This window comes from Nannobrachium achirus, assembly GCF_963921795.1.
Source record: "Nannobrachium achirus genome assembly, chromosome: 22".
Taxonomy (NCBI): Eukaryota; Metazoa; Chordata; class Actinopteri; order Myctophiformes; family Myctophidae; genus Nannobrachium; species Nannobrachium achirus.
In genome coordinates this window covers 16,518,546-16,544,533 of record NC_137829.1, presented here as the reverse complement: position 1 = coordinate 16,544,533, position 25,988 = coordinate 16,518,546, and the positions used below count along the sequence as shown (strand labels likewise).

At 42.0% G+C, this 25,988-nt stretch overlaps 1 protein-coding gene across 1 annotated transcript in view; it reads right to left on the bottom strand.

Annotated features, from left to right (window-relative positions):
* Positions 1-485: 485 nt before the first annotated feature.
* The window catches only part of dpp10 (dipeptidyl peptidase like 10), a gene marked incomplete at both ends in the record, with an annotated part of 261,000 nt that continues 235,497 nt past the window's right edge, over positions 486-25,988 (bottom strand). Inside the window, 17 exons of the mRNA XM_080752963.1 lie at positions 486-623; positions 2,492-2,565; positions 3,083-3,155; positions 4,294-4,352; positions 4,994-5,093; positions 5,197-5,251; positions 7,164-7,358; positions 7,710-7,779; positions 8,195-8,293; positions 9,892-9,936; positions 13,071-13,192; positions 13,883-13,930; positions 14,453-14,544; positions 15,353-15,460; positions 18,448-18,486; positions 24,976-25,099; positions 25,735-25,832. Of these exons, the coding sequence (XP_080609089.1) occupies positions 486-623; positions 2,492-2,565; positions 3,083-3,155; positions 4,294-4,352; positions 4,994-5,093; positions 5,197-5,251; positions 7,164-7,358; positions 7,710-7,779; positions 8,195-8,293; positions 9,892-9,936; positions 13,071-13,192; positions 13,883-13,930; positions 14,453-14,544; positions 15,353-15,460; positions 18,448-18,486; positions 24,976-25,099; positions 25,735-25,832 (1,539 nt within the window). The remainder of the gene's footprint in view (positions 624-2,491; positions 2,566-3,082; positions 3,156-4,293; positions 4,353-4,993; positions 5,094-5,196; positions 5,252-7,163; positions 7,359-7,709; positions 7,780-8,194; positions 8,294-9,891; positions 9,937-13,070; positions 13,193-13,882; positions 13,931-14,452; positions 14,545-15,352; positions 15,461-18,447; positions 18,487-24,975; positions 25,100-25,734; positions 25,833-25,988) is intronic.

Here is a 25,988-nt window from a genome sequence, read left to right as displayed (position 1 = left end):
TGTGGAAGGATTTTTCTTTTTTTTCTGCCTTTTTGAGTCCCCTGCAGTAACGCATGGTTTGTCTGTCCACTGTCTGTCCACGTTGATATGTGTCCTCCCATGGTGTCCTTCTGAGCGCATTTATACACACCACACGGCGTGCGCTCTCGCCTCTCACGCACAATGTTAACATACACATACAGCACAGTGGTGCGCTCGCTCGCTCGCACGCACGCACGCACGCACGCACGCACGCACGCACGCACGCACACACACACACACACACACACACACACACACACACACACGTCTTAGAGCACCAGTCTCTCCTCTTCGGGGGAGGGGGGGTATAATCACCACTTGGTCCTGCCAGGCCAGAGGGCCTTGATCGGTTTTGGGACGGGGGGGTGTGGGGGGTTCAACTCTTCCAAACCTAAAGCATTCATTAAAAGCTCCTCTGCTGGAGACAAAGGGGTGTGTCCTGTCCACCAGCGTTCCTGGGTGTCCTACTCTTCCTCCTCCTCCTCCTCCTCGGCCAGGGGGAAGGGCTTCTCCTGGAGACACGCCCGGTAGAAGCTGGTCAGCGTGGAGGACAGGTGCTGGCGGCTGGACGCCGACAGGTCGTGACCTTCGTCTGGGTAGATCTGTAGGACCACACAGGGTTAAGGGTTAGATGTGTTAAGATCTGTAGGAACCACACAGGGTTAAAGGAGTAGTTCACCCCCAAAATGACTTTTTTTCCTATTGATTACTCATGCCATGGAGACTAGAGTTCAATATTATTTTTAGTTTTTTGTCACATTCCTAAGACAAAAATGTGATAACAATAAATTTACCCCCATTCGTTCCGGATGGGCACCCGTTTCGAAACGGGTCCCCATCCGGAATCAATGGGGGTACTCAAATCATATTTTTGTCTTAGGAATGTGACAAAAACCAAAAAATATTATTGAACTCTAGTCTCCATGGCATGAGTAATCAATAGAAAAAAAGTCATTTTGGGGGTGAACTACTCCTTTAAGGGTTAGATGTGTTAAGATCAGGAACCACACAGGGTTAAGGGTTAGAGGCGTTAAGATCTGTAGGAACCACACAGGTACATACAAAAACTAGAAAGATGCAATTCTGGGAAATTGCAAGTGTGGTTGCCTATTTATTGTCTGGGTCATGTGGAGCTTGACCACTCCTCAAGCTAGCACCACTCCCCCATTGAACTCAATGGCCCATATCTGTGTGGCTGGTTCAGATAGCGATCTCCATGTATGGACATACTGTAAAAGGGATTGTATGTTGGGATGTCATGGGAACCACTCTAACATGAATCCCTTTTATGCCCATATATGGAGATCCCTGATGTCATCAATATTAAGCCCATATCTAACAGGACTTCATTTGCGAATGCCCATATATGGAGGAAAACAGCCCATATCTGTGTGGCTGGTTCAGACAGGGATCTCCATGTATGGGCATAAAAGGTATGTACCATATACAGTACATGGTTCTCCATATATGGGTACCAGGGGTCTCCATACAGTATATGGGTAACTGGTCCGATATACATCACTGGCCAGATGGCCAAGAATTGGCGCGACCTCGCCCTTTAGGGCCCCTTTAGGGCCCCTTTAGGGCGAGGTCGCCCTGAGGCCTTTACTAGTAATACATTAAGCAATATACCGGTAGATCTGTAGAACCACAGGTGCATAGAAATCACACCCAGTATGAAGTGAAGTGTGTGGTGGCTTTCATGAGTTATCTTGGCCAATGAGCCAAATGTGCATACATACATACATACATTAGGGTGACCACCTGTCCCGCATCTCAAGGGACAGTCCCAAATTTGGACCGTCTGTCCCGCGAATCAAAGAAAAAAAAATAGGGGGATATGTTTTCACAATATGTGACGCTCATGTGAAGCATCTAGCATTCTCTCAGTTACACACCGTTGGACGGCGATATATACAGTAGCACTCTCGGCTACATACCGTTGTATGGAGAAACATGGAGTGCTCTTTACACAATGAGACGAGATTTTATGCAGAGTTGCTTGTGAATAATGGTGGTTGCGATGGTGAGCTTATTGTGGCCTTGTTTTCATAGACCTGGCAGCTAATTGCTCTCCTAAATTTGGCAACACACCCATCTATTTTGATAATGGTTATAATTATGAGAGTGTCAGCCGACCTGGCGTTTATGTAAATACTGTATATTGCGTTGCAAACACTGAGGACGGCGTGGAGGGACGATTGAGTGCGATGCCATTTGGAAGCACCACGCGCGGCTGTAGGCTATTTGCTTTACTGCATGTATTCACGGGTAGACGGGTGGGCAACGGGTCAATTTTTTGACGGGCGGGACGGATCCGGTTTTGATTTTTATAAAATGATGGGTAACAGGTCGGTCCGCGGAGCTGATTAATGACGGGCGGGGCGGGCGAGGGTTGTCAAAATTGGACCCGTGCAGGGCTCTGGTTCCCGGTCTGAATGGCCTGATGAAAACACGCGAGTTGACAAACCTGCATGGAGTAGTTGGCTCCCACCTTGACCAGGTTCTTGACCAGCTCGGCGGTGTGCTGGAAGTGAATGTTAGCTGGAAGAAAAGACAGCAGAAACGTGGTGGCAGCACTAACGTTACACCAGAAAGAAAGTACAATTCACATTTCTGACTAGAAATATACCTCCAAACCATTTCTATACGTGATTCATCGGGGAATCCTTTCTTCTTCTTCCAGTGAACACAGTGACAAACCCACACTCCCTCTTTTTTGATCTTTTTGATTAAAATCTGAAATCCCATTTTGCTTCATTACCTTTGACAATCGCATGGGTGGCAGAGCAGCACACACGCACGCACGCACGCACGCACGCACGCACGCACGCACGCACGCACACACACACACACACACACACACACACACACACACACACACACACACACACACACACACACACACACACACACACACACACATACACACACACATACACACACACACACACTCAGTAATACCACTAATAATTCCATTATCGCTCTCTCTCTCCCTCCCATATAGCCTATTTTTCTCCCTCTCTCTCTCTCTCTCTCTCTCTCTCTCTCTCTCTCTCACCGTCAGCTGTGCCGTGCACCAACATGAGTGTCTGTTCTCGGAGAGACTGAGTGTTCTGCAGCACACTGGAGAACTGTGGAGAGAATGGAGACACACGTTCACAGACTATTAGCTAAAACGCTATGGGTTTCACATCAAATTACTTCAGCCATCCTAACAGTCAGTGACATGCTTCACCCTTAAATGTGGTTCGGATTCACTTCACCTTAGTTGGGTTTGTGGGTCATTTTGACCCAGGGATTTTTGGTTTAAAAACAATACTAATATAAAATGTAACTTAACAAATCATCATCATACATTGACTTTGTCTCAATTCCAGACAATTGATATGATATATATGGTAAATGTTTGCATTTGTGCTTTGGTATATCACATTAAACACTGAAAGAGCTATAGGCATTTTTACTGTTATTACAGGACATCATTTTTGGACAGCACTTTCTCTTGCCAGATGCATCAACTCTAAGTGCACTGTTTATTTTACCATATACAGTATAGATTGTTTGGAATTGAGACAAAGTCAATTTATGATGATGATTTGTTAGGTTACATTTTATTTTAGTATTGTTTTTGAAACCAAATATCCCCTGGGTCAAAATGACCTGCGAACCGCATTAGATGGTAAAAAAATATGCCTCCCCCCAGTAAAGCATAAAGCATGTGTCTTAAATGTCTGTACGAGGCCTTGGAAAAAACATATAAAAGAACCTTATAGCAAAGAGATAGCAAAGAGCCAGCGTTACAAAACACACACACACACACGCACGCACGCACGCACGCACGCACGCACGCACGCACGCACGCACGCACGCACGCACACACACACACACACACACACACACACACACACACACACACACACACACACAGTGTTGAAGACAGGAGAATTCAGACAGTAGACAGTATTTTTTTTTTTAAATAAGAAAGAAAGAAAAAAAAAGATCCATCGTACAGGAGAAGAAGCATGACTGACAAATCCCTTTTGCTGAGGAGTCTCCTCATCTACTACGAGGAGGGAAAAAAGCGAAAACACCTGGATGGCTGCTTCATGACTCTGCGACAGCTACTCCACCAGCGGGAGCTTAAACGAGTGGAAGGTGTCGGGCGAAGATGTTATCGGTGTTTCGCTCAAAGAGCCTGTAAACAAGAGCGACGCACGGGAAGACGAGAGCATGTGAGGGAAAACAAACAAACAAACAAACTCGACGCACCTGATATCGACTGTCGTCCCGCGTGGGAACTCCCAGGTACCTCTCAGAAAGCGCCGACGCTGGGGGGGAAGACAAGATGGAGGCTTCACATTCACAGGGCTTAAAGGAGAATTTGATGGTAAATCGCTTTTTTACCTTGTTTTCTTATTTAGTCTTCAAAAAATTGGTCTAGGTGTTTTTTTTGTTGTTTTTTTATCCAAAAAAGCATTATTGTCCAATTCGACAGCCCACAACGGCAGCAGTGGGCATTACGCAAAACTCGCTTTAAAATCCACTTTTTCGCTACTTCCCTGCTGTTAATAAACACAGAGACTAGCTAGCATGCACAAATATATAGAAAGAAAGAAAGAAAGAAAGAAAGAAAGAAAGAAAGAAAGAAAGAAAGAAAGGTCTCTCCTCTCATGCAAAGACAATTGTACTTGATGTCTTTCTATCATATCTAAAAGAATATCAGTTTTGGAAAACAGAACATTCTTTTGTATTTGTATTTCTGTGTTGGTAAAATGTGATGCTTGGTTTTATTTACCTGCTCGACTCTGCATTTAGTTTGTCATTAGATGTAATATTATTTACATGATGTTTGTTCCCCGGAGAAAATGAAAATAAAAACGTATTCAGCCCAGGCGTGCGTGCGTGTGTGCCACTAAACAATAAATAGTTTGGCCTGGCTATGATTTAAACTCTAGCTGTGAGGACTCACAATACAGCCTCCAGTCAGTCACAGGCGTCATGGCACAGGAACACTTGAACAGGCTGTCTGTCGACTTCAGCATCATGAGTGCGACGTACGCTCCGTAGCCCTGCGTCACAGACACACCAAGCAAACATTTACATGTCACTTTTAAAGACGCCCTGCACCTATAGCAACCACCTTGCAACCACCTAGCAACATAACCAACCTACCTTTCCAAACACTGCTATCCTTGTTTGATCAATGTATGGAAATTTCATCATGTATCTGAAAAGCAAAGAAAGAAAGAAAGAAAAAAAGGTAACATGTTATTTTTGTTGTTTCTTGTTGTTTTGTTTTTTTAAACTGCTCTTTGAAGCATCTTGACAGGCCGTTTTCCTGGTTTTAATGGATTAAAATAACCTACTCTATTGTTTATTTTATTTTTATTTTTATGCAATTGTGAACAATAGCCAAATAAGATAATGTATCCACTATCCATTAACTGCAGTTCAACAGTCAGTGTAAGGGCTGGTCAGGAGAACTAAACTATGAACTACGTGCTTAAAGGCTTTGAGGTCATTGTCTGTGATGGAATCGACCACATGCTCTGGTAGGCTCTTCCACACCTGGACAGCAGTGTGGAGAAAGCTTCTGTCCAGTGTGCGTATTGGAGCCTGGGAGGCTGAGAGCATGTTCTGGTGTCAACACCAATTATTTTGAAGGCCTTATTGTCAAGTAGACCAAGATGTATAGGTGGAGCGCTCATCCTGAGGCGTACTCTATGACACTGTAGTAGAGGATGACACAGGAGTGGATTTTCACTCCTGTCCCATCCCATTCCCGCGGAAAAAATCCTGTCCCATTCCAATCCTGGGCCAGAGTAAAAAAAAAAATCCTGTCCTGTCCCACTCCTGTACAATGACTCCTGGTCCCATCCCGCTCCTGGTCAAAATCACTCCCGTTCACATCCCGCTCCCGGAAAAAAATAAAAAAATAAAATCGCGCAGATTTTGTTCTATTTTGATCCATATTATATTTGATATCATGTTTATTATTATATAATGTATAATTTTATAATGTTCGCAGTTCAAAGACCTCACTTTCCTGTGCAATTTGCGATTTGATGAACTGGTCTGGGATGATTCCCGCTCCTGCCCATTTGACTCCTGTCCTGCGGGAATCCCACGGGACCCACGAGAATTCCTGTCAAATGTCATCCTCTACACTGTAGACTGTAGCTTATAGACAGTTACTCCATGACACTGTAGACTGTAGCTTATAGACAGTTACTCCATGACACTGTAGCTTGTAGACAGTTACTCCATGACGCTGTAGACCTGTAGCTTTAGAAACTGTCTAAACTGTCGAAACTGTTCGGCTCTCGGGGTGAGTTTACTGGCTACTCTCCTCAGTGATGCCAGCTTCTGACTGGCCCAGATGGAGATTTTTGGTCAGGTGTTTTGACCAGGACATCTTGTGGTATTTTACATTTAATTAGTATGGTTGCCCAACAGGGCAACACACTATAGTACTAGTGCTACTTGATTTATTTCTAGATAAACTTTTTGACCAATGAGGAAGCCACATTCTCGGTGTCGTCACCAGCTTGAGGATCGGTCAAGCTTCACGTGACATTGTGGCTATGTAGACTATAAATAGGCAACCACACTCGCAATTTCACGGAATTGCATTTTCTAGTAGAAAGTAGAAACTATTCCAGTGCATGATGTTATGAATGGAACAGAGCCTACTCCAGTGCAGTGATGTTATGAATGGAACAGAACCTACTCCAGTGCAGTGATGTTATGAATGGAACAGAACCTACTCCAGTGCATGATGTTATGAATGGAACAGAACCTACTCCAGAGCATGATGTTATGAATGGAACAGAGCCTACTCCAGTGCAGTGATGTTATGAATGGAACAGAGCCTGAACCTACTCCAGTGCATGATGTTATGAATGGAACAGAGCCTACTCCAGTGCAGTGATGTTATGAATGGAACAGAGCCTACTCCAGTGCAGTGATGTTATGAATGGAACAGAGCCTACTCCAGTGCAGTGGTGTTATGAATGGAACAGAGCCTACTCCAGTGCAGTGATGTTATGAATGGAACAGAGCCTACTCCAGTGCATGATGTTATGAATGGAACAGAGCCTACTCCAGTGCAGTGATGTTATGAATGGAACAGAGCCTACTCCAGTGCAGTGATGTGGTCCTGGACATCCACAGAGCCCAGTCTCTGGTAGAGCTCATGCAGAATCCTCTGGCCCTGGAAGCCGCTGCCCCGCCCGTCCAGACGAGCCACGATCACATGGTCTGAGCTGACCAGAACCGAGTCCCAGTCCAGAGAGAAGCGGTCGCTCACCGTCTGGCCACCGGGGGCGCCGTCTCTACAAGCAACACAAAATGTGCCACGAATCACAATTCCGTTTCTATGCTAGGTAGGTCTGCAAACCATTTTGATTGGTAGTATATCAACAAAACTAGAAAACCAAATTATATTATTATTCAGTGTCTATTCTACTTAACGTTTTACCAGAGAACGACAGGCAGGGGTTAAGTAGGCCTAACTTGGCCAATATTAAGACTCTATGGATTAGATTTGTTCATTAGGCTTGAAGGGAGCTTGAGGAAAAAAATACGATTCAAGGCATTTTTCTTCTGAACTCCACATTGATGGAAAGAAATGATTAAGTAAGATTGATTGATTGATTGATCATCGAGTAGAGGGCAGTACTTACACCATCAGCAGAAGACCGTAGTTACGTGATTCAGAGAAATCTGGCGGATAAGAAATCTTCAGAGGCAAGTCTGTGAAAGGAAACATAGATTATCATTATTATTATTATTATTATTATTATTATACTATATGTGTCTTTCTGTACATGTCTGTTCCTCCATTTGTCTCTCTGTCTGTCCATATGTCCCTCAATCCAATTAATCCAATTAAATGCAAATTGACTCTGTAAAAAATCATTCTTTTCAAAACTGTTACTTTTCTGGGTAAAAAAAAGTGAAAACGATAGTTATTGTGATCCTTACAAATAAAATGTTTGAGAACCAGTGTCATAGTGTCATTCGTATTCTGAAGAAAACCTGGGGACATTCAGTCCTATGATCAAAATAAGAACATTATAATGGTGTGTAATATGCCACAGACAAGGCCAGGTCTTTGCCATGGACACATTTGTCTGTGAACGGACATAGCTCTGAGCTGTGAGCTCACCAAAACTCTCCATGTGGACGCTGGTGAACTCTGTCTGCTGAATCCTCTTGTACGACAGTGCTGCCCTCAGTGGAGCGTTGTTCTCCAGGAAGTAATAATCTGGAACAAAGATGGAATGATATTTACCCATTAAGATCTGGAATTATTTTTGCTATTGAAAAATAGGCATTTGACTCGGCTCCACAGTTAAATATAGTTAAAATAGTAGATCTACAAGCACACAACGCCTTGACGTGGGGACATCTCAGGCGGTACATTTAAAACCCATTTAGTGCTCCAGACATGAACGGGTTAAAAGTCCAAGCTGCCGTTCGCCTGCTCCGTCCGCGGCCAGTCTCTTATTTTGACAGCGGATTTTGAAGGCCGGAAGTAGATCGCGCTCACAATTCCTTACTTGACGATGTTTCCTTACTTGACAGAAGTCTTGTCATCCAAAGCGTAAACAGTAATGGCGGATCGATGCCTTTCAGCTTGTACTATTTTAGCGAGAATCCAATGCCATCCTTGGCATCAAAAGTGTTTTTTGGAGAAAATGGACATCAAAGATGAGAAAGACCGTTGGCTTCCATGTTAAGGGATCACTATTGTGTGCACGTGGATGCACAATGATGATGAATCAGCGAGTCCACCCGTGCCAGCACTTTCCAACGGATGGTACGTAGCCCTTGCCAGCTTTACTGTATATACAGTATATTTCGTGAGTATTCGCGGGATCGGCACTATAAATACTTGAGTATATTTCACGAGTATACTCGGGATCGGCTACAAATGAGTTAAGCAGTTTCACTTTGGTCTGTTTAGTCTATGTGTGCTGCCTCACTGACCAGACAGCTGTCAGTGTTTAAAATTCCCTCCACCTCTCCGCGCCTCCTCCTGTGAAGGCAGTTCAGGTTGATATGTATTGTTATTATGGATCAGTCCGACTCTGTGTGTCTATGATTATTGTTCGTGATCTGCAATTTGTTCATATTCATGCATGTTATGTCTGTATATTACTTGGAGGGTTGTGATATCAGAGATTACTGTATGTCTCATGTTCGAGCAGATAATCTGCATCATCACAGCTGAGCCACACCGCCAAACTAAAATGCAATATAATTGCATGGTAATAACATTACAATAAATAGTATGGTAAGTCTAAGTACTGTATGTGTGGTTATTCTGAGCTGAAATATACCGGTATAAAAGAACCTGACTTAAGTCGGGTTCAGCAGTAAACGCATGGGTCAGGTTTGGCAGTAGATGTGTTAAAGGACAGACAACACAAGACTTCAAGCTGGTGACTTCAGGGTAGAAGAAGGGTTAAGCAAATATCACTGGGATTGGTATAGATAGTCAAAGGGACAGTGCCCTCGATACCTGTTGAACTACTTCTCCAAAGTGATTGACACCCACGGGGAGCCAAAAATCTGTTTTTGATCACTTCTGAAAACGATCTGTCCGTCCGTCCCCCTGTGCTATTTTCCTCAACACACGGTGAACAACGACCTCTTTTCTTCTCCCATTCAGGACCAAGTGAGGAGCTTAGGCTAAATGACATTTTCTCATGGAGAAACCACAGAATCAATAAATGTCTCATTACGGAGCCACCAGCGGAGGGTTCTAATCCAACATGCACATACACACTAATGTTATAATAAATGTATATTTATTTGTATTATTTAAAAAAAGAAAAATCAGATAAATGTTGTTCTTACTGGTAGTGTTGAGGGAGTGAAGAATCACAGACGGAGCTGCTGGACCTGAAACAACAACAACAACAACATATTTATTTTTCTTTTGGGGCCTTAAAGGGCAACTTTTTTTTATGATTCATATTTTAGATTGTAATTAGATTAAAGAAAAGGTGAGTGTCCTCGTTTACTTTGTTCTATCGTTTTAGCACCTTTAGAATATTTTGATTTCAGTGGGTGAGGGCATGCGTACAAGTGGCTAAATATGTAATTTTAGACACAATAAGACGGCAATTTCTTTACTACCATTTACAGTAACACTACTAGTCCCCATAATTCACATCTGCCCATGAAAGATTGCGGTGCATCTTGAGAATGGTCACCACTTTAACACAACACTACTTTAACTGTTCAGTAGCCTTAGACACTACACTGTCACTGAGACACTATGCTGCCTCTCTGCATTCTATGATCCTATAGTTTACTGAGACACTACAATGTCTCTCTGCGTTCTATGATCCTATAGTTTACAGAGACTCTACACTGCCTCTCTGCATTCTATGATCCTATAGTTTACTGAGACACTACACTGTCTCTCTGCATTCTATGATCCTATAGTTTCCCGAGACACTACACTATCTCTCTGCATTCTATGTTCCTATAGTTTACTGAGACTCTACACTGTCTCTCTGCATTCTATGATCCTATAGTTTACTGAGACACTACAATGTCTACTCTCTCTCCATTCTATGTTCCTATAGTTTACTGAGACTCTACACTGTCTCTCTGCATTCTATACAGTATGTGTTTACCTTGCAGTAAGTCACTCTGGATAAGAGCATCTGCTAAATGCCTAAATTGTAAATTGTAACGCAGACATAGGATATCCTTACCTTCCCCTGATCTTTCTGTTGTAAATACCATCTATTTTTGCATTGTGTTTTTTTACGACTGTATTTTCAGATGATATCTACTGCATAGCACTGTGTTCTATCTGTCTGCTATTCAATGTTATATGAGTTTAAAAAGGATCTCAATTTAAATAAGCCATCTTGAGCGCATCCTTTTAAGTGACCTTTTACCAGTGAACTGTACTTTCATGAAACTGTACCTTTTCCAATGCAAACTTCTAATACATTCTCCAATAAATCAGTCAATTAATCAAAAAGACCATTGACATCCCATAACACACAGATACAGTTTCCTCTGCTCAGGTGTGTGCGTGTGCCCGCTCACGTGCGTGTGCGATGAGTCAGTTCACATGATGGCGGTGAATAAACATGACATCCATTGGAGACACAGGCTGGCAATAATGCAATTAAAACCAGGATAATATAGTTTTTTATGCCTCCAATTGGATCAATCATTTCTGTCTCACAGGTTAACAGATGTCAGGAGGTCTCTATCGGGCCCTCAGCAATCTGTCATCCTACCAACGACTACTTGGATTAAACTGTTACCCTCATCAGTGCCAAATGAGAGGCATTAAATTAAAACAATTAGCCGCTCTATTGTGTATAATTGCTTTAGGTGGCGTCGCTGAGCAAAGAGGAGGTTATTAAAAGGGGTTGCCTTAGCGTCATTTTGTTTATTATTGCCTCAATTTATTTTCACCAGGCCATTATGACTTCATGCTCAGATAGTCTGGACTTTAGAACAGTGATTTATTGGTGCAGTCAGCTCGTTATTCAGCTTATTGACACATTGTTCATACTATCAAATTGTATAATATTTATTGGTTTAATCATCTTATAACGTCTGGTTTATACTATCAAATTGTATACGATTTATTGATTTATTCAGCTTACAACGTTTGGTTCATGCCATCAAATTGTATATTATTTATAGATTTATTGAAAATAGCATGTAGATGTAGCTGTTTTTGGTGACATTAATTTAGTAGTCTTTTTTTACTCCGTTGTCTGTTTCTCAGAATTCAGTTTGAACAAAAAACTAAATAGGCCTAAATTTATGTATCCACCTGTTTCTGTGAGAATTTACTGTAGCATTATCTGTGGGACACTTCCGGTTAACAGCAGACAACAAGCTCACGTCGCGTCGCAGATTCAGCCGCATGTGAGCTTGTAGATCACACTCGGCTGCGGTGCCGGAAGCTGCCGCACACCTTCTGCACAATGCACGATGGGACGTTGGAAAGTTGTGGATACATTAAAAAAATAAAAGTATACCACTACAAATGGAACACAGCGGGGTCTTAGTGTTGAGGATATTGTGGAGAAAAATAAAATAAAAAAATACAACGATATCAGTAATGGTAGGCTAAGTATTTACTTTTAAATAAATCATTTCCGGTACAGACTTGCTGGTTTTGGGGGACACACGTGACTAGAAATTTTGTTTAGAGACGTAAAAAAAACACGTTCGTGTCGCATGATTATTGTGAGTACTATTACATCAAAAACAACTGAAAGAAATATACACGGCATGACATCAACTGTCAGCCTCCTCATGTCTGCTTTTATTCCCCCTGCATGTTCTGCCAACGTAACATCTCTCTAGGTGAATGCAGAGTGTCTTGTCTGTGTAGTTGTCTGTTTGTTTAAGGGGACATCATGACAGCAGCAGATTCCGCAGTGACACTCTCTGATACTTAAAAGACACAATAAAGAGACAGAGATCTGGTGGTGTTGCTGCTGCAGGTTTGAGATGAGATGACACACTTCCCCCAGACGCTGTCTGTCGCGCTCCGCCGGCTTACCTTTACCATATGGAGGATGATGTGTTGATTGGTGGGGCCAGTGCTGCAAAGTAACTAAGTACATTTACTCAAGTACTGTACTAAAGTACAATTCTTTAGGTATTTTTCGCTTTACTCGAGTATTTCCAATTTCCAATACCTACCTACATTTACTTCTACTCCACTACATCTCCAAAAGGCAAATGTTGTACTTTTTACTCCACTACAATTATTTGTAGTTACTTTGTAGATTTTGATTATTATTACAAAACATACATTAACCACTAAAACCCTATCTACAGTATATTCTCTTGAATGCTGCCTTCAGGTATGGCATGGAAAAAGGGCATTTGCATTTCTTTCACCATAGTAAAAAGGGCATTCATGGTTCTCGAGAGCACTTTTTACAGACGGATAAAAGGGCAGGGGCTCAAGCCCCCTTTGATGTCTATGTGTGCATGTGCCTGATGACACCCCGAATGTTCCAGCACTGGGCGGAGCTTACCTTTACAGTGTAGGAGGACGTGCTGATTGGTGGGGCTGATGTCAGCGTCGAAGAACTGACAGTGAGTCTTGTGGAGTTCGCATGTTAAACAGTGACGCTGGAAACGACCCACAGTCTTCACGCTGAAAACAAGAGTCAAGATAAAAAAACAAAAACAAAACAACGACAGGAACAAAAGGTAAATGTGTCAGACAGTATCGTCATCGATGGCATTCGCCGGCCTGTGACTTAGCACCTGGCGAAAACACGGCGTGCTGATAATAAATCACTTTATGCTGGAAGGTCTGTACATTTTTTACGATGTGTACAGTTTGTGTATATATATATATATATATATATATACACACACCGGTATATATATATAATATATATATATATATATATATATATATTTTTTTTTTTTTTGAATGTGTTAAAAGTTAGTTAAAACTTAATCAGTGCCACCTGAAGGAGGGGAAATGAACTGATTGGAATAACGTGTTCCTTCCACGCGGGGAGAGCAGAGCCCAGGATTACAGCTTAAGCAATTGGCACTGGGTGAAAAATGGGTTACATTGTGGGATAAAATTATATATACTGTATAAAGAAATATATATAATAATCATCAGTGCACGATGCCGAATAATTATTCTGAATTGACTGAACAACAGGGCTTATCAACCATCACAGCGGGCATATGGTACGGAGACAGATTCATTCTGAGAGCAACGAAAACATAAAAAAAAAGAAGAGAAAAACATGTTTTGGAAAAGCGCTGATAGGCACAAGACGTATAGGAAAACAAGCTGTCTGCGACCCTGGTAATGAATCACCTGAAGAGATGCCGTCTGCGAGGGGAACCCTCTGTACTGAGGAAGTAGCTGAGAAGACAAGAAGACAAACACACACGCACGCACGCACACACACACACGCACACACACACACGCACTCACTCACACGCACGCAAACACGCACGCACACACACACACACACACACACACACACACACACACACACACACACACACACACACACACACACACACACACACACACACACACACACACACGCGCGCGCGCGCACTCACTCACACGCATGCAAACACACGCACACACACACACACGCACGCACACAAAAGGGATTAATTTGTTAATCCCTTTAATAAAGTATGTCACGACATAAAAAAGGATTGAGAAATAACTTTTGGTTGGAACTTTTGGAGTATGAATCACTGACAGACAGACAGACAGACAGACAGACAGACAGAGAGACTAGACATAAGCTAGAGCAGGGCTACTCAACTTAAATTATGACGAAAACTAAATGAAAGACTAGGACTAAAACTACCTACAGTATATACAGTAAAAAAACAACGACACTTTTTCCCGTGCAGAATGACTCACAGTTTGTCGTTGTGTTCGTCGTACGCCACGATCCGGGTCACCTCCCAGTTCCCTGACGTCAGATGGCGAACCTCGTCCTGGTCCGCTCTGAACTGGGAGGAAAACGGGAAACCAAGAGAACCATCGGCGATCCAATTGAATTGAATTGAATTGAATTGAATTGAATTGAATTGAATTGAATTGAATTGAATTGAATTGAATTCAATTCAATTCAATTGAAATGAAATGAAATGAAATGAAATGAATTCTATTCAATTCAATTCAATTCAATTCAATTCAATTCAATTCAATTCAATGGAGCTTTATTGGCGTCAGAAAACATATGTTTGCATTGCCAAAGAAAGTGTCAAAATATAGTTAAAACTGTTGAAAAGGCGGGACATATACAGTTGGATGGGGTACAGCATTGTGGAAACAGAGCTATGATTCTGAATCCATTGAAAGCATTTGTCTTGCACGAAAAACATTCATGCTGCTAAAACACAAAACTATGGTTTAGTGATGAGTCATCACTTTTCATAGTTTGCAATGAATTCAGAATCACAAAAAAAAAAACCCTAGTTAGACCCTTCACATGCCACTAAAGTTAATGGGACCCAAACTTTCAGAAGCTTTTTCAATGTCCCACCACTGGGATTTCTTAGGACTTTTGATATGTTGTTACCAAAATATTTAGAAACAAAAAAGGTTTCTGTTGGTTTTTGTCCTAGGTTAATTCCTATAATTCTTGTACCATAAAAGTCATTTTATGTTTTAAGATCGGCTATTTTCAGCATGCAGTGTAAAATTACGCCATTACAATGCCATCAAGGTCCGACAAAATGTCTTTGTTTTTGTTAACAAAATCAACAGATTTAGTCGACTCTTAATCTTTAGTCAACTAAAACTAAACTTGTGTACCTGTGCGGTGAACATGGCGATGTGGTGGAACTCTCCGCGGCCGCCCTGTTTCACCGGGACCGTCAGGAAGAAACTGGTACCGTCTCTGGAGAACACCGGCTCCTGGTTCTGCACAAACACATGCAAAAAGATATACAAATTAATACAATGGCTTCTTGTTACGTGTAGACCTCGTTAGGAAGGTTTATTTAAATCTAAGCGGTTAACAATAAACCCAAATGAACACAATACATGTGATTGTGTTTTGATCAAACTCTTCTTAAAACCACTTAAGAATTGAATCACTCCTGACTCCACTATCCATGTACAAAGGTTCTTTCTCTGTGCTGTTTATCATATTTAATTATGCTTTATTATGCTTATTGTGCATGCATATTGTGTCTGGAAATGTTCTCCAGTTCTATAAAACATTTATTATTTTTGCTGGCATGAAAGCTAGAGAGAGAGAGAGAGAGGGACAGAGAGAGAGAGAGAGAGAGAGAGAGAGAGAGCGAGAGAGAGAGAGAGAGAGAGAGAGAGAGAGAGAGAGAGAGAGAGAGAAAAGGTATCAAAACAAACCCACGCATGTTGTAATTGTCTTTTACATTTAGCGCTCAGCCCTGTCACAGCCAGCGGTTTGGGTTGTGTTCAGTGCTGTGGTTAATGGAGACTGGCAGCTAATCGATCCGCCCGCCTCGCGTCAACGCACACGTTTAGGCCTGTGACAGGTGGTCACGCCACTGGCGCCATCAGCTGTCATGTCCACGACAGTGAGTTTTAATCCACATGGCGAGGATGCTGGCTTTGAACATATAGTCTACGTGAAGAGAGGAAGAGAGGCTTGAACGCACTGCCTTTCATGCAGAACAGATTAAGAGGCCTGTGAACCACAACCACTTAGGCCACAGTGGGTCCCAACCTTTTTTCTTTACCTCTCTTCTTGCATCTGACAAAACGCTGAGAGCCGACACACACGTGCATGCACGCGCAGGAACAAGCACACGTGCAAACACACACTCGCACACGCGCAAATAACACACACACGTACGTGCGTGCGTCTGTTTCTGAGACATGTTAACCACTTTTTAAAAATGATTCAAACTAGTGAAAACAGCCGACAAACACACAAAATGGGTTGCAGTGGCCCTGTGTAGCTTACTGTTGCCGTAGTTATTTTTTACTCTGAATGTTCTCACCAGAAGAAGGACGCAAGGGTTCAAGTGGTTAATGCTGAAGACCCTTGGAGTCATTGTGAAGCCGTCATGTGTCTGGCTAAGATGGAACGCATGCCTTCTATATTGGTTGGAATTCAAGGACACTCGTGGACCATAACAGAAATAGTTAGACAGTAACAGATGAGCTGCCCTGAAGTGTCCTTCACCTTGACTGCTATTCAAAAACTAACAAGCCGTTCAGCTGATTTCATTTCAGCATGTTGAAGCAGCATGGACACTGATAGCAGCCTGGCGGGTTCAGTAAGCTACAGTAGCTTCTGTCTGCTTCAGTCATGTTATGTATACATAATATTATTTTAATATGTTTCATAGTTATTTAGTAGCCTATATTAGTAATTCATAATATGTAAGCAATGCCTATATTATTATTATTATTATTAATTTGCGACAGTAGGTCACAGTTTACTATGAAACCAGACTAGGGTGGCCACCAGCACGACCTCAGAAAGGAGGACACTTTTCCGGGCACGCTGAATGGGACCCCCAAATTGATATGTAAGCCTATTTAATCACGGACCCCCTTCTTTTGTGCCAGCTAGGGACCCATATAGAACGCCAAGCTTATTCCAGATTTTTGAAAAAGATAGATTTTAGTTTGTGTATTTTCAAATATAGTGTAAATAGGTTTAAAGTGGTTTAAACTAAGACTGGGTATGGGTACCCCTTTCATTTATCATGCAACCAAAGACCCTTCATGAATTATTGTATTTTATTATACACTGTACATATATTTTTTGCAATTATTAAACTGAGTTAAATTGTCCCAATTGATATGTAATCAGAAATAATAAAACGGAGAGTGGGGAAGAGAGGGGGAGACTTGAGGAGGAAGAGAGGAGGAAAACCTGCAGTTCTCACATTGAGTCATTGCCTGTCAGTCAAAGCACGCTGTTGTGTTTTACCTTTCCTTTGAGCCTTGCTGACATCAAACATGCCCATTACACGCAGTGCAAAGTGCATGATACCCGTCAATTCTGCTCTTCTTTATTAACTCATTTAACTCGCTAAATTAAGTTTCGTATCAACGTCATTGGACAAATCTGCTGCAATTCATCTGCGTTACTTACAGCTGCTTACTTGCCGTTGGTTTCATCTGACAGGCACACAATAAACATGCGTGGGAGGAGCGACTGGAGCCTTCAGCGCAGGGACATGCTGGCCATTGGGGAAAAAAAATAAAAAAATGTCGGCCTTCGTTCCATTTTGGGGGCTAGGCGGCCAACAAAGTAAATCGTCACTGTCGGGCAGAAACCTTGTATTTCCAAGTTTCAAATGTGCATTTTTTTCGCAAAGCAAAGCCCTGCTTCATCATACAAGGCCGTCGCACAAAAGTAGTGAAAACAGCAGATCTACAAGCACACAACGCCTCGCGGTGCGAGGCGTTGTGTGCTTGTAGATCAGCTGTTTTCACTAGTTTAATTAATTTTTTAAATGATAAATACAAAACTAACGGTTTTGGACATACAGGGTTTCCACCCGACAACGACGAAATATAACTCATGTGGCCCACTGGCTTGTCACTTGTCATGATCTGAAATGGCAAATCTTTGAGTAGCAGCATGGCACTATAGAGAGAGATCTCTCTCTATAGCGCGCAATGAGGGCCTCTCCAACTCTTTTTCCCGGGCTGAATCAGAGGCCCAGCACGTCCCTGCTTCAGCGTGAGTCACAGTTGGGAGCAAGCACAGAACAAAGAGGGGGCATACAAGTTCCTGAGACAACGCAGGCGTGATGATATTGCATACGACACACCCTCTCGTGTAATATTGCTTAAATAACACACACCGCTGAGTTCAGCGATTTTGACCAATCAGTATCAAGCATTGTAATAAGTGGTGTTGGCTTCACAAACACACTGACTGGGAGGAGAAACGAGTGTACCTGTTTTGAAAGCCACAGTTCAGAGGTCTCTTCGTGTCTCTGAAACGAAAAGAAAACACATTGTTAGACACTGAATCACTAGATGTATTGATTATTAACTCTTATACTGCTTTGGACGTTCCCGTTCGCCCCAATTCTCGAGGTCGCGCCGCGCCAATACGGCCGTTCGTTCGTTTACCTTGTTGATGTCCTTAAGCTGATGAGGGGTCGCGCCGCCGTGTACTGTAATCACATCGTCCGCAGTGATGGTCTTAAAAATCCATTATGCGTTAACATCAACGGATACCAATTCTCTTCCGTGTTCATTTTCTCTGGCCCTGAGGCTCTGTGGCCAGTGAGTGCTCTCAATGTATGGCAAGCGAGACCGGCCAAATTCACATTAATGGCATGACGCCGCCCTCTGCTGCCTGGTCTGCGAAAGTGCAGACCAGGCACTTCAAAAAAAAAGAAAAAAAAAAAAAAGAATGTCTATCTATCTACTATAACGTCGCAAAGCTTTTTGATGGCACCAGACCCAATAAATAAATAAATAATCTGGCAGGGAAAAAGTGAACACAATCAATACCAGGTATGTATTAATTTAGTTCGGTAGACCTTGCCAGTGTCTCTCCCCATTGATTGTACCTTATTTTGAAGACCCTTGTGTTTTTTGTTTTATTGCATTTTGCATTTTATTGCATTTTTTTCCCCAAATGTATAAAATAGCTGAAAATAGCAGATTTACAAGCTCACAATGCTTGTAGATCAGATATTTTCAAATGGCCGAAATGTATATACTGTAGATTGTCTATTTTTGAGTGGTGGTCTCACCACTCCTGTGATTCGCTTTCACGATGTTACTGGCTGGCCGTGTATGTCTGTCGCCGCCTCAAGTGTATGTCTGTCGCCTCACTTGCCTGCCATACCTCTCCTGACCAGGAGAGGGACACACAGACCACAGACCACACACACACACACACACACACACACACACACACACACACACACACACACACACACACACACACACACACACACACACACACACACACACACACACACCCCAACAACCTTGCAATACATGTATTTGACTCTTTTTATTTGACCACCACTCAGTTCACAAGGTGTGATTTTAATGAATCAATAAATAATATGCAATTTGTTGGCATAAACCACGCGTTATAAGCTGAATAAATCAATCAATAAATGGTATACAATTTGATAGTATGAACAATGTGTCAATAAGCTGAATAACGAGCTGACTGCAACAATAAATCACTGTTCTAAAGTCCAGACTATCTGAGCATGAAGTTATAATGGACTGGTGAAAATAAATTGGGGAGATAATAAACACAATGACACCATGGCAACCCCTTTTAATAACCTCCTCTTTGCTCAGCGACGCCACCTAAAGCAATTATACACAATAGAGCGGCTAATTGTTTTAATTGAATGCCTCTCATTTGGCACTGATGAGGGTAACAGTTTAATCCAAGTAGTCGTTGGTAGGATGACAGATTGCTGACATCTGTTAACCTGTGAGATAGAAATGATTGATCCAATTGGAGGCATAAAAAACTATATTATCCTGGTTTTAATTGCATTATTGCCAGCCTGTGTCTCCAATGGATGTCATGTTTATTCATGACTTTACATCCAGCTAGTTTCGGTGCCTGGAAAATATCCCATCTGTAAGCTCACAGATCCACCCGCTTCTGATGTTATCATGTTATACAATGGCCAGTTATCATGTATTATCAGCCCATAGGAATGGGGCCAGAAGGGCCATGCTCTGCAGACTGCTGACACAATTGCACCCTCTAGTGGTCAAAGAAAAGAAAAAAGAAGAAGAAAAGGGATGCAATTGCATCCTCTGGTGGTCAAAGAAAAGAAAAAAGAAGAAGAAAAGGGAATTGAGTAGGAATCGAACCCATAACCTTGTGTTCCCCAGCCACCCAACACTACAGCTCACTCCACAGGATCCATGATGGAAATTAGGATTTGCTTTAGATTTAGCCATAGTTTTACTGAGGTTAAGGTTAGGGTTAGGTTTAGGGTTAGGGTTAGGGTTAGGGTTAGGGTTAGGTTTAGGTTTAGGGTTAGGGTTAGGGTTAGGGTTAGAGTTAGAGATAAAGATAAAAGATAAAAGCACAAAAAAAAAGTGTTTGGTCAGCTGCTTGGTAGCTCAGTGAGTAGAGCAGGGTGGCTACTAAAACCAAGACCCGGGTTCGCCTCCCACTGGGGAGATAGTAAAAGTGTAAATATTAGCACTCTGACTGACTCAGTAGGCAGAGCATGGCCCTCCTGCGCCAGGGCTGGGGAACAATTGCCTACCTAGGGGGAGAGGGGGAGAAGGGGGAAGAAGGGAGAAAGAGAAAAGGAAAGAGAAAACGAGCGTGGAAGGGATGAAAAATGCAACAGGCCAGTCTTCGTGTGCATCTCCCCAGTGATCTGTCCAAGTAGTTTATGAGTATATATGATAGATTCATGAAAATTGTGACTTTTGTCGATTTTAGGTATGGTTGGTGAGGATCCGAAGGTCGTGGGTTTGATTCCCACCTACGCCGGGTCAGGTGTTCGATTCCCACCTACGCCATGCAAAAATAAAACTCAATGAATGAAAGAAACGTCCTCATTGTTTTAACCATCTCTAAATGGACCACAAAATCAATTTTCTCACCATCATCTAACCTATTTGTACTATTGTATTACTACAATACAACATGTAGGCCTACGGTACATTGGCACATATTGACAGATGCCTGTTAAGTATAACCCTTGTGCGACTGTACTTCATTCATAGATGTATTGTACATCTATTTATATTCACTGGTGATAGATGTACACAGTATATATGTATTATATATTCACTGTACATTTTATGTATTGTTACCCTTATAATTATTATTATTTTATATAATTATATAACATAATAATTATTTTCTCTTATTCAGAGATCCACTGCAAATGCAGATCAGTATTTCAATGTATCTATTAATTCATCTTGGTTTGAAACAAATTCACTTAGAAGTACCTTGTATTTCATTCTAATGCTGCTGACATCTACACACATTTCTTTTAAAATCTTACTCTGTATGAGTTACAACAAACAAACAAACATCAACAATATTATGACATCTGGACTTATTTCCAATGGGGATCAACAAAGTCAACCATTGAGGTAAAAGCACAACATATTTCATTAAGTAAAAAAATGCAACTGCATGAAAGGTAAATACAATTTTAATCTAAAAGATTCAAATACAACAGGGTATTAATCCCACATACAACGCATGGTGACAAATCTACACGCTGACAACACTTTGATGTGTTGTGGGCTTGTAGATCTGCTATTTTCACTACTTTTAAGCAACACTCATGTATGATAAAGTAGGGCATTCATTTACAATAAAATAAAAGGAATGGGACATGGTTTCTGCCTGACAGCGACAATATGTTGATGGCTCTGGTGGCATCACACTTTGCACAAGAATAATAAAACAAGTCTCAACGACATCACAAATTTAAGTAAGGGAAAGGCAAACATCTGCTCATTTATTTTTTTGTTGCCTGCTAGCGACTCCTCCTTTGATATGGTGTCTGTATTTTTGGGCAGTTTACAGTATTGTGTCCTGGTTCCTGTGTTCTGAACTGGCCACTTTCTGCATGAATTTGCCTGCACTGTCCGCTTGTTGAATCTGGCCGTGGAGGCACATCGCCTTTGGTGAAGAGGTGCAGAGAGAACAGCTGAGGTCTGGGAGACAGCAAAGGAGAAATAGAGAGAAATATGTATAATCAATACAAATTCATTGTCACAGTGTCACAGTTTATGTTTGCCTATGTGATAATACAGTATGCCCATCACACATCAGATCCCACCATGGCATTATCTTTTTTTAGCAGCCATCATGCAGGGGCCATCTATGTCTGTACACAGACATTTGTATGTGGCAAAGATTTACACACTATTATAATGTTCTTATTTTGATCATAAGATCCAATTACAGAATGTCAAGTCTCCATGCAGGTTTTCTTCGGAATATGTATGACACTGATATACTGGTTCTCAAATGTTTTATTTGCACAGACCCTTAACTCTGAGTGTCTTTATGTTTCTGGGTTTGATTGAATACTTTGTTAGCAGTTCACATAGGAAAAGCACAGTACAGTTCAGAATCAGATCCAAGGTCTACTAATAGGATTTAAACCCAAGAAAGCACAATGGCTTGTTTACATGTGGGTCCTTTTGTACAAAATTCATAAGAGAAACACATAGATCTATATAAACAAATAATATGTTTGTTATGCTTTGTTGATGAGCCAAATGTAGTCCCCTTTTCACTTTCATTAACATACTAGGCTACTACATGTAAAGTTGTATATAACTCCTTATCATTAATGTTTCAATGACACTGAAAATAGCCTACCTTAAAAAAAATATATAATAATAGCCTAATATTGCAATAGCAGGACAGTAACTTAGCTATGTAATCCATATGATCTATTAAACTGTCTTTACAAATAAAGCATTAACTAGATAGTATTGGCCAGCCAAGGATCAAATGAAAGACAGTAGCAGACACCATCACCATGCCTATTGCCTACTTGTTATTGTATTTATGGTAATGCATTTCCTGCAGTCTGCAGATGACCAGACCATTACCATAGTAATTTATAGAAGTCACGAAACTTACCTTGAGTGTTAGGATAACAAAGCCAGTGTCAGCAAGTGTCCATTCATCCAAAGGTCTCTGAGTGACAATTGTTTGTTTTTAACGTCGGACGCTGCATTAAGAGAATGTGGCTTTCAACTTTCAACCGCTGTTCATAGCCCTCCCGTGTGGTTTCTATTTGCTGCTCTGTGCTCAGATGCGGTCTAGAGCCCGCCTACTGTATCCGGTAATGTGTAAGCCCACATTAAAGCAAGTAGCGTTTCCATATCCGCTCTGGCCCCAGACCGGAACAGCGACCCGAAAAGACGGAGTGTGATTGGTTGGAATCCAGCAAGGGACGTTGTGTTTTGATCGGGGGGGAGAGAGGGAGGGGAGGAGAAATGAAAAAGGACTGCGGCGATTTTATTGGCAGACGGACGGACGTGCGACGGGAGGCGTTCTGATTGGAAAGAAACCACCGCGGGGGAGATCTTCCATTGGCGACAATTGAACTCTGCCTCTTTTTATTTGGACGCGAGGAGCCCCGCGGTTGGCCAGTAAAGGAGGAAGCGAGGTAGGCGAGCGCTCGCCGGGTAGCGCCATTGCAATGGGTTGATAAGAAGTGATAAGAGCCCAAGTAATGGGATGATAAAGGGAGAAGCCGCTGACAGATCAGCGGCACCTTCTTATCTTGGCAGTAACATGCGTTACGGCCACTCAGAGTTATTTCACAGACTGCACTCCGCAGTCTGTGAAATGAACAGAGGTGGTAACAGTAATCAGCGCGTCGTTGTCAGCGCGTCGTTGTCATAGAGATGACAACCCATAATACTCTATGGCCCGGCATCAGCCAATCAGCGTGCCGTTCTCTCTCTCTCTCTCACACACAGACTTCAGAGCGCATGCAATGAAGTGAATGAATACAGCGAGAAGTGGGAACAAAATGTGGAGATATTTTTTATATATAATTCGTCCTGGGTCAGGACGGCGGTGCCTCGCGGTCCAGACGTTGACCACGGTCCGCCTATTGAGGACCCCTGGTATAGACTATAGAGGGTATAGGCCTATGCATATTTCTAAAGTGACAATTTAAGGGCTTTTTAATACTTCTATAATTACAATTTAAACCTTGGCCAAATTGTGAAATATTAGAGACAGAAATTGTGAAAATAGCCGATCTACATGCATGTAGATCAGGCGGGAGCGAAGGAAAAAACTAAATTTCTAAATTTAGTTTTTTCTAAAATGCCTCGCGAAAGCCACTTCTGGCAACTTCAGTTCGGCCATTCACTTGTATTCATCCTGGCTGCAGAAAAATTTATATATATCTCCGCTTCTTTTCCCATTTAGTCAAAACGGACAGTTTTCTATGGACCTTAACTTATACACGGATCAACGTGGCTGTATTTTTTCTTCTCGGCGTGAAAGAAAAGACTTTCGCGGCCGTGAATGGGAGCCGCTGTGCGCACAATGTGCACACGCCGCATGCACGGAGCCATCGAAAATCAGGTAATAGGAAAAAGACTTGGCAGTTAATCTACATTAGTTATGGCAAAATTATGGCAATCGAAATAGCACTGTTCACTTCACACTAGTTGTGATTTTTTCTTTTTTTTCACACATACTGTACAGGCATCGGTATCGCCTGACATGCACGTTATGGGTATCGTTATATATAAATAAAAAAAAGTGAGTGGTGCAGGCTGCTCAGCAGCACCCCTGCATGGCTGCAGCTGGTGTTGTCATACTGACACACACTGATACATACGTATAGCCATACGAACAGACATACACACTGGGTCAAATGTTGGAGCGGTCGGACGTCGCTCCAAAATGGTATCGCTACGTCTCTGAGATGCACACGTGCACACGCACACAGAGTGTGTACACACTCTACCTTCACACACGCCCCCCTGGTGATGTCACACACGGTCAGGATGGAGACGTTCTGGGCTCGATTCATCCACCTGACGCTCAGCTCTGTCTTACTCATCCACTTCACCATGGTTACGTAGTGTTCTCTGTAAACAACAACAACCTAGTCACCATGGTTACGCAGTAGGGGTGTAACGATACAGTAACTGAATCGAAAAATTCATTTTAATTTAAAAAAAATCTACTATATCGATATGCAAACAGCAAAATATTGTACCATTTGGCTTTGTATCGTGTCGTTTTACAATGCAAATAATGTGTATCGAATTGTTTTGCAATGCACATAATTGATTGTATGGAAACTAAGTATTTGTGCCTTGTATTTAGCAATTTTAAGAAGAAAAATTCCATATGGCTACTCTTGGTCTATTGATAAATGTGTGTAATCTCTGTGTTCATGTCAAGGTGCAGGTTTGTCCATACCGGTATGTGTTGAAATATAATGTCCATGTATTTGCTGGAGAATCACAGTTTTTAGTTATCCGTAATAATACATTTTTCCCTCTCACACAGATTTAGTTTCTTTGTAGTTACGATATCGATTTTAAATCATTTAATTCGTATTGTATCGCCATGAATTAACCCATATTGTCCATGTATCGTATTGTCAACCATGTATCGTGATGCGTATTGTTTAGCTATTAAATGTATCGTTACACCCTTATTACGTAGTGTTCTCTGGGGTTACCCCCTGGAACCCCATCTAGGACCTCTGACTCACCTCAGTTTCAGGCTGTCCGGTGGGCTGAGTTCCTGTGTGTGTATTGGTTCAAACAGATTGACCACTTTGAGCTTCACCATGGGGTTGGCTTGACCTGCCTGCAAGCACGCACACACACACACACACACACACACACACACACACACACACACACACACACACACACACACACACACACACACACACACACACACACACACACACACACACACACACATACACGGCAACTGAGCAACAAAACGGCAACTGCTAAA